At 44.0% G+C, this 16,919-nt stretch overlaps 1 protein-coding gene across 1 annotated transcript in view; it reads right to left on the bottom strand.

The window, feature by feature from the left end:
* COL26A1 (collagen, type XXVI, alpha 1) overlaps positions 1-16,919 on the bottom strand; it is a 142,733-nt gene that overhangs the window by 90,617 nt on the left and 35,197 nt on the right. The window contains exon 3 of the mRNA XM_005879166.2: positions 10,807-10,904. Coding sequence (XP_005879228.1) covers positions 10,807-10,904 — 98 coding nt within the window. The remainder of the gene's footprint in view (positions 1-10,806; positions 10,905-16,919) is intronic.

The following is a 16,919-nucleotide window of genomic DNA, read 5'->3' as shown; positions in this document are numbered from 1 at the left end:
TCCTCCCCTTTTCTGGAAAAGACTGAGTTTAGGGTCAGGATAGCAGCCGTCTTTAACAGAGAAAAACTATCTAATAAGCCCACTTCTGCTTGTCAATTTTGGCCTATCCTTGTACTCAAAGAGGTGGGAAGCCCAGCCAGTGTGGCTTAGTGGTTGAGCATCAACCCATGAGTATAGGGAGCTGTTGCTGATGCTGCTGTTGGGGCCCCAGGAGGAAAAGCAAAAATACCTAGAAGATGGAGTTGTCAAGTTACACGTGCTTCCTGGATGGGGACCACCCATCAAACAGGCCAAAGGTTTCTGCAAAGCACAGGCAAGCCCCAAACAGTCAACCCCATACACCCCAAGGATGGGGCTGCAGTGGAGTGCCAGCAGTGGATCTGCCCAAACTGGGACAGCATAGACAGATGAGCTTATGGCTGAAGACACTGGTCAAGGCCCTTCTCCTTTTCTGGCCACAATGTGGGTGAGATGTGCTCATTGCCTAGGACCCCAGACTCAGGGGCCAGGGTTCTGGAAATGCTTCCCTTCAGAAGTGCGATGGGTTGAGCATTCAAAGCCAAAGAGTGGGACCTTGAGCCCCAGGGTGTGGCCTTGGCCCCAGAGAGGATCAAAATGGGAAGGAGAAGGAGGAGGAAGAAAACCAACTCCCTGGTCTGCTGAATAGTATAACTACCTCTTTCTTTATGTTTTCTCCTATTTTCCTAATGTAACCCTCTACTTCTCCACTCAACATCCAGGCCATGTTCTAAAGCCCTCTACTCCCCTCCTGAGTGTTCTGAAGAGAAGCCTCCCGGAATTTAACTGGCCACTTGGAGAACAAACATGTTATCCCCAGAGCATCAGAAGCTAAATCGAGGGACCCCCGCCACTCAGACAGGTGGAAAGCACATTTGCTGCCCCTTGCCTGGCCCTTCCTTCTTTCCCATCCATAGCCCCCACCTTCCCCACTCCCACACACACATCTTACCCCCCCCCACACACACACACATCTTATCCCCCCACAGCAATTGCAACATTCCAGGGCTCATATGGTCTGACTCCCTGTCTCTGGGCTAGCTTCCACTCACCTCTCAAAGACGTGGTTGACTAGAGCAAGAGAGACTGACTTCCCCAGGCTCTGCCTGCCTTTTCCTACATCTCACCTCCCTCCCCGTGTTCAGCATGCTGGAGTGAGTGACAGGAGAACCTTGTCTTACACCCGGAGCCTCTGCCCCGGAGACGCAGGGTCCCTGTGGCCAACGGGGAAATGACCAGGTTTCCCCTGGGTGTTCTCATCCAGACCCAGAAGAGTCTCATAAATTCATGAGCTTAGCCATCATGTCCCGTGGCATCACTCTGGCCCCTGTCGCCCCCTGTAAAATGCCTGTGGGAGAAGAAGCCACCATGGGGAGTGCTGAGAGCCCTCTGGATGTGCAGACAGCCCAGCAGCCGAGCTGTGTGCCTGCGACAGGGACCGGCCCCCATGAAAGCTCTGACCAGAAAAAGAAAAGGCAGGTGACATCTGTGGATATTTACAGCCCCACACAGCATGACGGGAGGTGCCGAAAGATGCTTGTCTGACAACAAAACCCATTCCAACAGCTGGAACCACTCCAGGCTGGGATGAAGTATCAAAGGGCCCACAATCTCATCAGCAAGGCCATGCTGTCTGTTGACGCTGAGAACAAGAGCAGATGCCAAATGGAAAGGCCCTCAGCTCGTCCTCCCCAGCAGTCTAGGGCCCAAAGTTTACCACGGATGCCAGGAGAGAGGCAGATGTTTAAAATGACCGAGTGGTCAGGCCCTATGAAGTCCGCTTCAGCTCAGCCAGACAGACAGCAGTAGCAACAATGGCATCTTCCTCGTCCTGTCGCTCGGCCTCCACCTCCCTCATTGACTCTGCAGGGCCTCACATAGTAATATTAGTATTTATTTAAGCCTCAGTGACTCAACTATAAAATGAAGATAATCATACATCAGCCAGCTGAGCCTCATAAATTCATTCATTCATTTAAGAAGCACGCCACATTCCAGCTCTTTGCCAGTGGCTGGGGAAATGGACATACACATGACAAGGATATAACCTGCACGGAGGTCAGTCAGTGAGAAGTTCTGCATGGTAAATGGGGCAGAGGTCCAGCCTCACAGGTTGGAGAAGACCAGGGAAGTAAGGAAGTTGAGTCAGGGAAGGTAGGCAGTTCTTTCAAGAAACTTGTCTGAGAAAAGAAACCCAAGTGAGGGCCATGGCTTAAAGGCAACGCAAAATCAGTAACAGTGTCTTCTTAAAAATGAGTGATGCTTGATGTGTATGTGCTGATGGGAAGGAACCAGTGGGTTAGAAATGTGGAAACTATAGAAGAGAGGGGATGCCCGGTGGAGGGGAGTCCTGAGAAAATGAGCTAAGCTGGATCCAGAGGCCAGGCATTGATGAAGGAAGAACCCCTGAGTCCCTACCTCTGTGGGCCCAAAGCACCTCAAACATACCTTTAGCAACACCCTTATTTCATAGCATTAGGGTTATTTGCTTACTCCTCTGCCCCTACACACACACACACACACACCCCAGCTGGGAACTCTTAGGGTCTCCTTTTCAACAATGCGACCCAAGCATCTAGCACAGTGACTGGAATCTCCCAGGCACTCAGTTACTTTGAATGATAGCCTTAATGAAAGCCTACTCGCTTTAATGATAGCCTTAGTAGGCAAGTCTCGGAAATATCATGAGATTCACTGAGAATCATTTCCCTAAAATGCTGAGCTCTGCAGATTAGCCAGGAGGCTGCAGCCTCCTCCCAGGAGAACTCCTTCTGGCTTTGAACCCTCAGCCATTCAAAACACAAACACACTCATACACAGAGCTCGAGCCAGGGGTGAAAAGTCAACATCATCTTGGACTTAAATCAATCAGCTCAAGGCTTGGATGCACTAGCTAAGCCACCTCGCCCTGGACCTGTCCTTGCCTATAGGGGGCCCAGAGGGTTCATTTCCTGTCTTGGCCAGGGCTCCAACTGAAAAAAAGGAAGAAAGAAAGAAAAAATCCCCTACTTAAACTTTTCATCTCCTGCTGACTTTGTGGCAGATCTTCTCCACAACACCAAGGCAACATTAGGTCTGGCCTCTAATACACTATGGAGCAGGCCATCTTACTGCAGGAAGGGGCCAGCCCAGAGTCCAGTTGCCTTTCTCTTGTGCTAGGACAACTTGGATCAGATTTCTCAAGACCTCACGGGTCCCAGGTGGCTTAGAGTAGAAAGCATTCAATCAGGAGCAAAGACTTAGGTTCTAATTCTGCACAGGCCACTTCTCACCTGGCTGACCTTGGCCAAGTTCCTAGTTCATAGGCATCTGTCGTCTTCATGTGTCCTCACCTGGCAGAAGAGGGGAGGGTGCTCTCTTTTATTGAGGCATTAATCTCATTTATAAAGTCTCCACCCTCATGAACTACTCACCTCCTAAAGGTTTCTCCTCTTAACATCATCACTTTGTGGGGAACAGGTTTCAACATATGAATGTCAGGGGGGAACACAGGTTCAGCCTGTAACAGCATCTATACCATGGTAATATAGAACTATGTGACTGAAAGCCCTTTCTGAAGTATAAAGTGCCATTTCAAAGGTAAGAAATAATGGCATGATGATATGATGCTGATGAAGATGATGATGTAACCTCTGCTGCCAGTCAACTGGAACTAACTGGAGGGACATCTACTGGTAGAATGTGGCCTAAGGAACTACTTTTTAAATTAAATCTAGTGGTGAAGTAATAGTACTGTATACCATGCTTAATGCCGATTCCTTTAATCAGCACTGGTGGAAATCATGTTCCATAAGCAGAGTGAGTCAACAGCCTTGAACTCTAACTAGGAACTTAGAACCCTAAGTGCCACACACTCTTTGGGGCACCACAAAGGGAAACAGATGATGATAACACTCTGCTCTCCAGAACCTCTCAGTCTGTCCATGCCAGCAACCTTTCTCAGGACTAAACTGGCAATATGATTCAAAAGCCTTGACTCAATAATTCTGCAGGGATTTATCCTAAGGAAATTATTAAAGGTGTGGGGAGAGATTTTAGTAAAAAGATATTCACAACGTTCCAGTTCCAATAATGATGGAGTAGCTTGTATCACACTAACTTTACTTTAGATAAAAATTATAAACTCTAGATTAAATTTTTAAACAACCATTCACAAAGTTCCAGGTCCAGTAATGATGGAGTAGCTTCTTTAGATAACAATTCTAAACTCTAGATAAAAATTATAAACAACTATTTGAAGACACTAGAAACCAACAAAAACTCAGCATAAACTGAAGTCAATACTTGCAAAAAGGGAATAGCACTGAGTGAATTCTACATTATTTGGCTTTTCCCCTGAGGGTACACCTCAGGTCAGACAGTGCGGAGTGGTCAGAACTCAAGTCAAAAGCTGCAGTTGTTTAGATTTAAGGCTGCCAGAGGACCTGGAAATTGAGGGAAGAAGTCTAATAAGGGAGTAGGCACACAGAGCAGAGAGCCCCAAACTCTGTATACAAACTCCCCTGAAATCATGGGCTGACTCCTGAAATGTACATGTGTAAGCGAGATTCCAATGAGCTCAGTAGAAAACAATAGTGGGAAGGCTACAAAAGCTGAGCAACGATATAAGCTGCTACCCAACAGAAGGAAGATGATTTAGAGCTTAAGTCTCTCCATGTTAGCAGGTATAGTTAACACCTACGGCCTGACTTTGAAACCACAGACAGTCTATGCCTTAGAATAAAAACTATATCCTAGGTCTAAGGGGTTTACATACATGCCCCAATAAAGTATAAAAAACAAGCCTTAATAAATTTACAGTACATTAACTGCTTGCTAGAACAAAAATTAATGCTCTTCAAGAAAATCAAAACCTCTACAACATATCAAATTATTCAGTATATAACCAAAAGCTATTAACAAGGAAAGGAAGGAAGGAAGGAAGGAAGGAAGGAAGGAAGGAAGGAAGGAAGGAAGGGAGGGAAGAAGGAAGGAAGGAAGGAAGGAAGGAAGGAAGGAAGGAAGGAAGGAAGGAAGGAAGGAAGGAAGGAAGGAAGGAAGGAAGGAAAGGAAGGAAAAGAGAAATAAAAGAAGTAATTATGACCCAAGTTAAGAGAAAAATGTCAGTACATAGAAACCCTAAGATGACCCAAATGTTGGAGACAGAAGATAAGGACTTAAAAGCTGCTGTTATATATAAGTTCTAGGATATTAAATAAATCATGGTCATAATGATTTAACAGGTGGGAAAACCTTATCATGGAAACATAAACAAAAAATCAAATGGAAATTTTAGAACTGAAAAGTACAATATCTGAAATGAAAACTGCACTGAATGGCCTTGACAGAAGATCACAGGTATCAGAAGAAAGTCAATGAACTCTGAAGACAGATCAATAGAAATTATCCAATCTGAACAACAGAGGTGTAATAAAATAGACCCTCAATGACAATATCAAGCAGTCTAACATGTGGGCAAATGGAATCTTGAGAGAAGAGAATAGGACAGAAAACTATTTGAAAAAACAATGAACAAAAATTTTTTAATTTGGTAAAAGCAAATACCAAAAAAAAAATTGACTTATGGGTCCAACTGCTCAAAGGACCCCAAGCAGGATTATGAAAATCCCACCTGGTAACAGCACAGTCAAACTGCTGAAAGACAATGATTTAAAAAACAAAACAAAAAAACAAAACAAAACAACTTGAAAATAACCAGAGTGGGCGAAGAAACACATTCATAGAGGGGAAACAACAATATGAGTACAGCAGACTTTTCACCAGAAACAATAAATGCCAAGTGACAATGGATCAACCAATTTGTTTCAAGTACTGAAAGAAAAAAATTATCAATCCAGAATTATGAACTCAATGAAAATATTATTCAAAACTTAATGGAAAATAAAGTTTTGGAGATGATGATTGGAGAAAATGGAACTCTTATACACTGTAAAATGGTATAGCCACTATGAAAACAGTTTTACAGTTCCTCAGCAAGTTAAACATAGAATTACCATATGATGCAGAAACCCCAAACCTAAGTATATATCAAAAAGAATCGAAAACAGGTGTTCAAACAAAAACTTGTATATGAATGTTTATAACAGCACTATTCACAATAGCTGAAATATGGAAAAAACCCAAGTGTCCATCAATGGGTAACTGAAAAAACAAAGTGTGGTATATCCATATAATGGAATTTTATTCATTATTCAGATACATGCCACAACTTGGATGAAGCTTTAAAACATTATGCTAAGTAAAAGAAGCCAGACACAAAAGGCCACATAGTGTATGGTTCTATTTATATGAAATATCCAGAATAGGCAAATCAATAGAGACAGAAGGCAGATTTGTGGTTGCCAAGGGCTAAGGGAAGGGAGAATGAGGAATGACTGCTTAATGGGTATAGAGTTTCCCTTTGAAGTGATAAAAATAAGTTCTGGAACTAGATAGTGGTGATGGTTGCAAAACATTGTGAATACCACTGATTTATACACTTTAAAATGGTTAAAATGGTCAATTTTATGTCTGTGTGTTTTACCACAATTTAATTCATTAACTAATTAAAATTAAGGCAAAGTGGTTACTAAAAAAAAAAAAAAAGAAGTTTTAGTTGAGAGAATTTACTGCATGTGGATCTGTACTACAAGAAATGCTGAAATAGCCCTAGCCCAAGCCCGAGCCCTGGCTCAGTGGATGTAGTGTCGGCCTGCGGACTGAAAGGTCCCGGGTTCAATTCCAGTCAAGGGCAGAACAGGCTCGATCATCAGTAGAGGGCATGCAGGAGGCAGCTGATCAATGATTCTCTTTCATCATTGATGTTTCTATCTCTCTCTCCCTCTCCCTTCCTCTCTGAAATCAATAAAAATATATTAATAAAAAAAATGCTGAAATAACTTCTTGGGGTTGAGGAGAAAGGATACCAGATGGAAGCTCAGAGCTTTAAAAAGAAATTAAAGATCACTGAAAATGATAACTATGAGATAAATAAAACACTATTTTTTTCTCCTTTCACTTTTTAAAAAGATTATCTGTCTGGTTAATGCACAAATTATAATATTGAATTCTGAATTTTATAACACATTTAGATTTCAAACATATGACAACAATAGCACAAGAATGGTGGTGGTGGATAAATGGAATTGTATTATTAACTAGAGGCCCGGTGCACAAAATTCGTGCATGGGGGTGGTGGTGAGGAAATCCCTCAGCAAGGCCTGCACCCTCTCACAATCCAGGACATCCCCCTCACAATCCGGGACCGCTGGCTCCTAACTGTTCACCTGCCTGCCTGCCTGATCGCCCCTAATCACTCTGCCTGCCTGCCTGCCTGATAGCCCCTAACCACTCTGCCTGCCTGATTGTCCCTAACCACCTCTGCCTTGGCCCCTGCCATGGTGGCTTCATCCCAAACGACGTCCAGAAGGTCGTTTGGCTGTCTGGTCTAATTAGCATATTACCTTTTTATTATTATAGATGGTTTCTTCTAATTTATATGGAATATCCCCATATTTACTCTATTTACTATGATAAGTTAAGAAAACAGACTATAATCTTTAGAAGAATAACTAAGAAGTAATACAGAAAAGTATAACTAAAAATCCAATAAAGGAAAATATTCAATTTCTGTTTCAAATCATACCAACTCATGCTTTACTTACCCTCTCACCATAAACAATTCAAAAATTGGACAAAATTTACAGAACAAATGTTCACAGACATTGAACACTGTGAAACAATGATTCCTGAGAGAAGAAGAACCAACAAGGTGATTCCTGGAGGCACCTCCAGACTAGAGTGCATGGAGCAGGGACTAAGGAGAACACAGCACTCTCCCTGAGCTGAAGAGAAAGCAGAGTTTGGGGAGGCTGAGGCACATGTGGTGGACAGAATACGAGAGAGAATAGAATTACGTAGAAAAATATCCATGGGGACAAAACTTAGACCTATATTTATAAAATCTGTTATCAAATTCATTTGATAACAAATTTGTTATCGAAAACTTCCCCACAAAGAAAACTATAGGTCCAGGTGAAAAGGACACCTCTTTGCAGTCACAGAAGCTTTAATCATAAAGCCAAAAACTAGGGTTAGGGTTAGGGTTAGGGTTATCCCCAGGAGAATGAATAAAATTATGGTTATTTATACAATGGAATAATACCCAGTACCAAAAACGAACAACCTGATACGCATATAACAACATGAACACATCTCAAAAATTATGTTAAGTGAGAGAAACCATACATAAAAGGGAATCATAGCACATGATTTCACTTAAATGAAGTTTAAGAATAGGTAAACCTGATCTATGATGACAGAAATTAGAACAGTGGTTGCTTAGAGGCGGAAACTTCCTGGGAAGTGATAGAATGTTTATGTATTTATCAAAACTCATCAAACTGTACACTTAGGACTGGTGCATTTCAGTATATGTAAATTTTACTTGATTAAAAATATGTTTACAGCAATATTATTAATAATTTAAAATTAGAAACTACTTAAATACCTTATACTAGGGTTTAATAAAGAGTGTACCCAAATACCACTTTTAGTTCAGCCACTGAAAATGATACTATAGAAAACTATCTATTGACAAGGAGAGATGTTCATGACAATTTTTATGAAAAAGAAAGTTATCAAACAACATATACTTTACAACTGACCTGTCAGCACAAAAATGGGCTGGAGACATTCATCTAAGTGAGACTTGAGGTTAACTTAAAAGGGTGTTTTCACTCTTTCTACACTGAACATGTACTTGCTTTTGTAATAAGAATAAGTCTTTCTAGATAGATAAATATAGTTATAGATTCATACATACAGTTGGTCTTGTAATTCATGGTAATTATGTCCTATAAAGGCACCAGGAACTCTGATTAGGAAATGCTGAACCATTGTTCCTAGAGGAAATACAGGGTTAGGTTCCTACGAGCACCACGTTTTCATCAGCTGATCATATGTAACCTTGTTTTATGTGTACTTCTACCTAAAGACACCTTATTGAATAGAAACTGTTGACGAATTAACATTGAACTCACAGCCAACAGTAATATAATAAAAAAGGCGCACCTCATCCCACATCCTCTGTGTTTTGTTCAACGCCTGAACAAAGCTTATTTATCACATGCATTTTCTCCCTAAGGTACATCAAAGCCTTTTGCACTTAAGAACACTAGGCAGCACTATGCTTGGAAAAATTTTAAACAACAGGATCTCCCCAAGAAAGCATAAAAATGTGAAAAACGTGGCATTAAACAGACCGTGAAAAGGACACCTGTGTGCAGTATGGGAGATGAAACAAGAAGGCAGAATTTCACCTTCTTCAACCTCAGCTGGGGGCATGCAAGTTGAGCAACTCAAAATTTTTGCCTCTCTGTGCATATCTGCAAATAACCACAAAAATGCTGCTAGTGTTGATTTGGGGGTTGCAAATAAACTTTAGCCTGTAGGCCAGTTCACAAATACAGAATTTGCAAATAACAGGGATTGACCGTATATGAGCATATCTATGAAGGAAAGTATCTCCAAGCCTTTGGCCTGCACTCCTGGAGCATCCAGGGAGGAAGGGGAGGAGGCTGATAGGAAGGAGAACCTGGAGAGACAAAGAAGGGAGGAAGCAGGCCCAGAGAGAGGCCACCTACCCCTATGCAGTCACAAATCCAGAGTCATAAGACCCGACAGACCTGAGTGCGTGGAAGGAAGGCCAGACACAGCGAGAGAAAAGCACACTTCTCCTGGGGAACCGCATCTGAACCAAAGCAAAGCCCAGAGGAGAGCACCTCTGACCTGCAGGCTCCCCAGAGAGGCAGCAGTGGGAACGAATGGAAACAACTGCCCCAGGACCCTCCACAGCCATCTCAGGAATGTGCTCAAATTTACAGCCACCAGCTCCATTTCGCCTTCTGTCATCATTGTTTCATTTTCGGGGATGTGAAATCTTTCCAAAGGCTTTCAGGAGCCAGTCCCCAATTCAGCCCAGGCCCTCGCGCTCCCAGGAATCCTCAGCCACACAGGCCAGCTGGGAAGGTGGCCCCTGGATCCTGAGGCTCCCTGAAAAAGGCACGCCTCATCCCACATCCTCTGTGATTTGCCCACTCAGTCTGCAAGAAGGATTACCCTTTACCGAGACATAACCTTACCTAAAGAGGTCTGGTTTTTGCACTTGGCTCTTTGGAGGTTATCTCTGAGCCCTGGGAATTACCTGTTTAATCAGAGTGTCCTTGTTTACCTGAGTGCGTGTCTGGCCCCATTGGGCTCCAGAGTCAGGCTGAGCCCACCTGGGGAAGGAAGGCCAGGTTCCGGACCCCATCCTCCTCCTCCCTCTGGGCACCAGCCAGGCAGAAGGGCAGAGGCGGCGGGCGAGGCCCTCCTCTTGCTGCCACCCACCAGGTCCACCTGTCACCATCTAGAGCAGACCCAGCTTCAAAGCTGTGGGCCCTCACCTGCATTTGCTCAGAGCCCAAACTTCCAGCTCTGCCTGCCCTGGTTGCCGGGTGAGTCAGAGCCAGAACGAAAGAAATAGGCTGTGAGTCAAATCCCTTCCCCTGGGTCTCCTCCATCCCCCCCCACCCCCCGCCAACCAACACACAGGGACCCCACCTCAGTGCCATGGGCAGGGGGCAGCCTCACCCCAGTTTGACCAGTGCAGAGCATTTGGTTCTAAGGTGCTGGGAAAAGGAAGGAAAAAGTGTGAAGGAACAGAGATCTGCTCAGAGGAGGAGGAGGGCAGTGGGAGAAGCATACAGGACTTGGAAGCCCGGCCCGGCCAGTGCCCGGTCCCCTGCCCCCGTGTCCCAGCACACTCACCCTCGTCACAGTTGCTCCCAGTGAAGCCAGGGCAGCACTTCCACTCCAGCGCTGTCACTGTCCGGTAGGACACTCTGTATGTGGGTCTGATCAGAGTCCTGTAACTAACACAAGGGCAGCGTCAGGACAGTGTGAGCACCCACTGCCCACCCCCGCACCCAACTCCTGCAGCGCCAGCCCAGCCCAGGACTCTGGGAGCTGCCCGGCCAGTGGATCCTGCGGCCCCAGCTCTGTGCTACTAGCTGTGTGACTGTGGGGAAGTGACTATCCCTCTCTGTGCCAAGTGTGTTTCAGTTCTGCCCTTCCTGAAAGCCTCCAGGTGTGGCCACCTATAGTGGGAAATTGTCCTGCACGCTGACTGCTGTGGACTGAATTGTGTCCCCAGAATTCACATGTTGAAGCCCTCACCCCCACACACACTGAGAAAAGGCCATGTGGGGACACAGCAGACAGCTGCCTGAGAAAATAAAGGTCTGTAGTTGAAGCCACCCAGCCCATGATACTTTGTTATGGCAGTTCGAGGTAAGGAAATGACCAAAATCATGAATAAGGAGAAGAAAAATACCATTAGAACCTGTGCGACTTCCAACCACCCGCAAGTCACTGGACTCCAAACTTTTCCCCAATCGTTACTTCCTTTTATTGGTTCATCTAATGAATGCTTTTTTTAGTGCCAACTACATGCTACACTGTGGTCACAGCTGGATAAAACTGAGTCCCCACCTTCAGCGGGGTGTGAGAGGCCCTTCAATGAAAACCTGCGATCCAGTAGTGGGGCTCCCGCAGCAATACAATGCTCCACAAATGGCTGTGGCCTCCAGAATAAAATTTCAAAGTCCTATAGTTTCAATTGTTTTCTTACAAGTAAGTTTGATACTTATTTTGTAATCAAATTTATTTGGGGATTTTGTGAAACTCCAAGAATAGTGAATATAACATATTTGGCCAAATTTCACAAGGGGGAGGGGGGGAGTGTCAATTCAGCCTTGTTATTCACTCTACATGCATCCTTATAACTGTGTTGCCTGATCAAGTTGGCACAACTCCCTCTTGAAGGCATAACTCCATGACTTCACAAAATCTGAATTTGCTGACACCGAGCAACTTAATCGGTGAATGGGAAAATTATGAATTAATTGGTAGCAGCAGGCGTGACATTCCAAGATGCAATGACAGGAAAACACACGAGTCACGTCTTGAATTTCAGAAATACTGCACCAAATCTGAAAAATCCTGTTACACTAATTTATCTTTTTTTTAAAAATCTTCACTCATGTTTCGTAAATATTCCAGCAAATCAGCTTCCCCCTGGAGAGCTAAGGAGGGTGTGGCTGCGTGCAGCCAGGGGCAGGAGCCTTGGATGAGGAGCCAGAAGTCTGCACAGAGAGGTGCCCACCGCTGGGACCTGGAGAGTAAACCCAGGCCTTTAGACTCTAGGTCCTCCCTGCCTCCCTCTCCCCCTCCCCCGCCCTCATGCCCAGGAAACAACTGGAATAGGCCAGTGGGGATAGGGAGTGGCAGAGAAACAGTGTCACCACATCTTAAAGCAGGTGGCCTGGTGGGACATAGGTGGGTTAATGAGCCTGGGTCCAAGGAGTATAAATACAATGTCCACATTATAAACACATTTTCACCCTTATACACCCATTCACTTACACGCTCACTCACACCTCACATACTCACACATTCAGTCATATGCATACACTCTCACACACACACACACACACACACACACACACACACGCTTTCACACTCTCACACCCCTTCCTGCTGCAGACCTCCCAGCCTGAAGCAGGCCCAGCTGGGACGGGGAGAAGCTTTCACTGATGTAAAAGATGCCAGTTTTATTGTGGTAATCATTTCATAATATATGTTCATCAAACTATCAGGCTGTGCACCTTAAATTTATATAGTGCTGATATCAATTATTTCTCAGTAAAACGGTCGGGGGAAGAAGGTACAAAATGAATTATGTAGCAAAAAAAAAATTAAGATGCCAGTTTTTCAGTTGATCCCTAGAATAACATTATTGCTTTGGCTCAGAGAAATCAGAAAAGCTTCAGAATCCACTTGGGGCAGACATATAGGGCAGGAAAGGGTCAAGTCGCTTATTGCTTATGTCCTGCCCAATGCATCTGGTGCCATGAGGGATCCCTCCCAGACCCTCAGCACCATGGGATAGATGGAGTCCTGGGCTTCGGGCTCTGCCCCTTGTGTACAACGTGGACTTGCACACGTTCCTCAGCCTCCCTGAGCCCGTTTCCTGGTCTGCATGATAAGGACCCCATGGAGACCAGAATGTGGTGTGTAGGGGTCCCTGGGAGGGCATATGTGTGAGGCATTGACAGCAGAAAGGGGTACACAGATGCTGGGTTTGCAAAACACAGACCTGACCTCATCGGTCCCAGCCCATACCCTTCGGCAGTCCCCACTGTGGTCAGGAGAGTCTGGCCTTAGCCACGTGTGCAGGCCCTTCTCCAGCTCACACAGCTTCCCTACGGCCCGTGTCATAGGCTGCCCCTTGGCCTCCAGCCTGTGAGCCCTCCAAAATGCACCAGGCACTCTGCAGTCCATACCTTGAAAGATGATGATGATAAAAATACTAATATTTGTAGATATAACAAGAGCTTTGATTGAGTGCCCACCATGTACCAGGTATTGTTCACAACAACCCTAAAAGACGGATTCTATTACTTTTCCTACTTTACAGATGAGAAAACTGAGGCAGAGAAGTTAAATAACTTTCCCCAGGTGGTGGAACTAGGACCCAAATGCAAGCAGAATTGGCAGAGCCTAGTAACACTAGTGTGTGTCCGTTCCTTCCTACATCTGCACAAGGTACTGATCTTGGGCCCCTGAACCAAAGGGAGAGCTCATCTTTCTGTCCCTCATTTTGAGGCCATGCTCTGGCCTGTCCCACCAGGTGGCCTGCGAAGTCCAGGAGCAGGGCTCACCAGTAGGTGGCGCTGCTTCACCAGCCCAGAGGGCCAGGGCTCAGCATGGCTGACCCCTCCAGTCTTACCTGAAGGCTCAAGGCGGGCTCAGCGTTGATGGCCTCTCCCTAGATCTGCGCAAGAAGCTGAGGAGCTTCATCCTTTTACATCCACGAGGAACTCCCAGCCCTTCTGCTGGGGTCCAGTTTGCAAACCCAGATCTTTCTAAAAATGCAGATCAAGTTTTGTGACTGCCCTCCCTTAAAATGGCTCCCATAGACTGAAGAACAAATCTTTAGGTCAGTAAATAAGGCCCTGCCTACCTTTCTACCATCCCTCCTCCTATCACCACAGCCAAGGCTCCTACCACCAGCACACAACAAGCTGCACTTTCTGTCCACGGGCCTTTGCATGTGAATGCTCTTCCGCCTTTACTCTGCGTGAGAAAAATCCCCAAGAACTTTCAGGGTGTGACTCAAATGTCCCCTCCTCCTCTGTGAAGCACCCCCTCCCTGGCCAGAGTTGACAGGCTCCTTCCTCAGCCCTCCTGCAACACCGTGTACAGAGCCTGGTTTTAACCCAACCCTCATCTGTGCACTCACAGATACATACCAAGAGCCTGCTGTGTGCCAGGCACTGGGAATGCAAGGATGAAGAAGGCAGGCCCAGGCTTCACTCTGTCAGGGCTGTGGCACTAATCATATATCATACGCAAGTATATGAGCATGCACTGTGGTAAGTGCTATGAAGGCAAGCACTGAGTTCACGCCTCATATTATAATGGAATTTTTCCTTGTGTTATTAAAATATAATTTACATACAGTAAAATAGATAAATCTAGTATTTAGCTGAATGAACTTTAACATATGGATACACCAACATTCTTACTACTCAAAAGTCCCCTTATGCCCCTTCATGTTGATTACCCAGCCCCCAGACATAACCACTCTTCTGACTTCTCTCACCAGAGATTAGTTTTTGCCTGTTCTAAAATCTCATATAAATGGAACCTTACAGCCATGCACTCATTTGTGTCTGCCTTCTTTCATTCATCCATTATGTCTGAGTTTCATCCATGTTAAGTATACCAGTATTTTATTCCTTTTTATTGCTAGACTAGAGGCCCAGTGCATGAAAATTCGTGCACGCGGGTCTGGGGGAGGGGAATTCCTCAGCCCGGCCTGCGCCCTCTTGCAGTCCAGGACCCCTTGAGGGACATCCACCTGTCGTCAGTCAGACATCCTTAGCGCTGCTGAGGCGGGAGAGGCTCCCACCACCACCCCTGAGCTCTCAGCTGTCAGCCTGGCTTGTGGCTGAGCCGAGCTCCCCGTGTGGAAGTGCACTGACCACCAGGGGGCAGCTCCTGCGTTGAGTGTCTGCCCCCTGGTGGTCAGTGTGCATCATAGTGACCGGTCAATTTGCATATTACTTTTATTATATAGGACAATATTACATTATATAAATATACCATAATTTGTCCATACTCCTGTTGATGGGTATTTGGGTTGTTTCTAGTCTTGAGCTATTAATGGACAAAGATGCTATGAGCGTTCTCATATAGTCTTTGTAAACAGATGTTTTTATTTCTCCAGATTACATACCTAGGAATAGAATTAATGAAATATAGGATGGATATATGTTAACTTTAGTAGATGGTACAAACAGGTTTCTTTTTTTTTAATTGTTTTATTGCTTAAAGTATTACAAAGAGTATTATATATGTCTCCTTTTTTTTTCTCCCCTTGACCTTCCCCTAGCCTTCCATACCCCCCAGTGTCTTGTGTCCATTGGTTATGCTCATATGCATGCATACAAGTCCTTCGGTTGATCTCTTACCCACCCCCACAATCCTACCTGGCCTTCCCACTGTAGTTTGACAATCTGTTCAATGTTGCTCTGCCTCTGTACAAACAGGTTTCCATGACCTGTTTGGATTAACCAGTCCACGCACCTAGCAGCAGTGTATGAGTCCCAGTTGCTCCATAGTTTTGTTAACATTTGATGTTGTCAGTCATTTTCATTTTCATTAACATTTGATGTTGTCAGTCATTTTATTTTCATTTTAGTGTGTACTCCTTCATTATGGTTTTAATTTGCAATTCCTGATGACTAAATAAAGTAACCCCTTTTCATGTTCATCATTTGCTTATCTTATGTGAAGTGCCTGTTTGAGACTTTTGCCCACTTTTACTTTGGGTTTTGTTTCTTTTTCTTATTGACTTGTAAGATATATACAGAGTGGGGCAAAAGTAGGATTACAGTTGTGAGTACACAAAACACAGTTTATTCTTGTATTATTATTTATTAATTATTGTATTATTTTCCATATGAATAACTGTAAACCCACTTTTGCCCCACCTTTGACAGATGTATGTATTACAAATGTTTTCTCCCAATCTGTGGCTTGCCTTTTCATTTTCTTAAAAATGTATTTATGACAATAACTTTTTTATTTTATCAATTTTTAAAATTTTATTATTTGTTGGGTAGGAGTCAAGGTTTCTTGTTTTCCATTTGGCTGTCCAATTGCCCTAGCACCATTCTTTTCCCCTGTTGAATTATTTTAGCTTTGTTGACAACCAAATAATTATTTAAATGTGTTTCCGGACTCTATTCTGTTCTATTGATCTGGTTTTCTATCTTTGCACCAAAACCATGCTGTCTTAATAAATGTAGCTTTATGGTAAGTATCAAAATCTAGTAATGTAATCTTCCAATTTTGTTATCTTTCAAAATTGTCATAGATATCTAGGTCCTTTGCATTCCCATAATTTTTTAAAATTTGCTTATCAATTTCTGCCAAAAAAAAATCCCACCATGATTTTGATGAAGATTACATGGACTCTATAGATCAATTTCTAGAGAACTGACATGTTAATAATATCAAGTCTTCCTATCTATGGCAGAACTTTCCATTTATTTATATCTTCTTTAATTTTTCTCAGCAGGGTACACATCTTTCATTAAATTTACTCCTAGGTGTTTGTCTTAGTCTGCTCAGGCTGCCATTATAAAATATCCTAAACTGAATGGCTTAAACAACAAAAATTTATTTTCTCAATATTCTGGAAGCTGGGAAGTTCAAGATCAAGATTCCAGCCAATTCAGCTTTTGGTGAGGACTCTTTCCTGGCTAGCAGACAGACACTTTCTCACTGTGCGCTTACATGGCCTTTCCTCA

The sequence above is a fragment of the Myotis brandtii genome, unplaced genomic scaffold (genome assembly GCF_000412655.1).
Source record: "Myotis brandtii unplaced genomic scaffold, ASM41265v1 scaffold583, whole genome shotgun sequence".
NCBI classification, from domain to species: Eukaryota; Metazoa; Chordata; class Mammalia; order Chiroptera; family Vespertilionidae; genus Myotis; species Myotis brandtii.
Note: the sequence above shows the minus strand (reverse complement) of the source record. Positions and strands in the feature narration are given on the sequence as shown.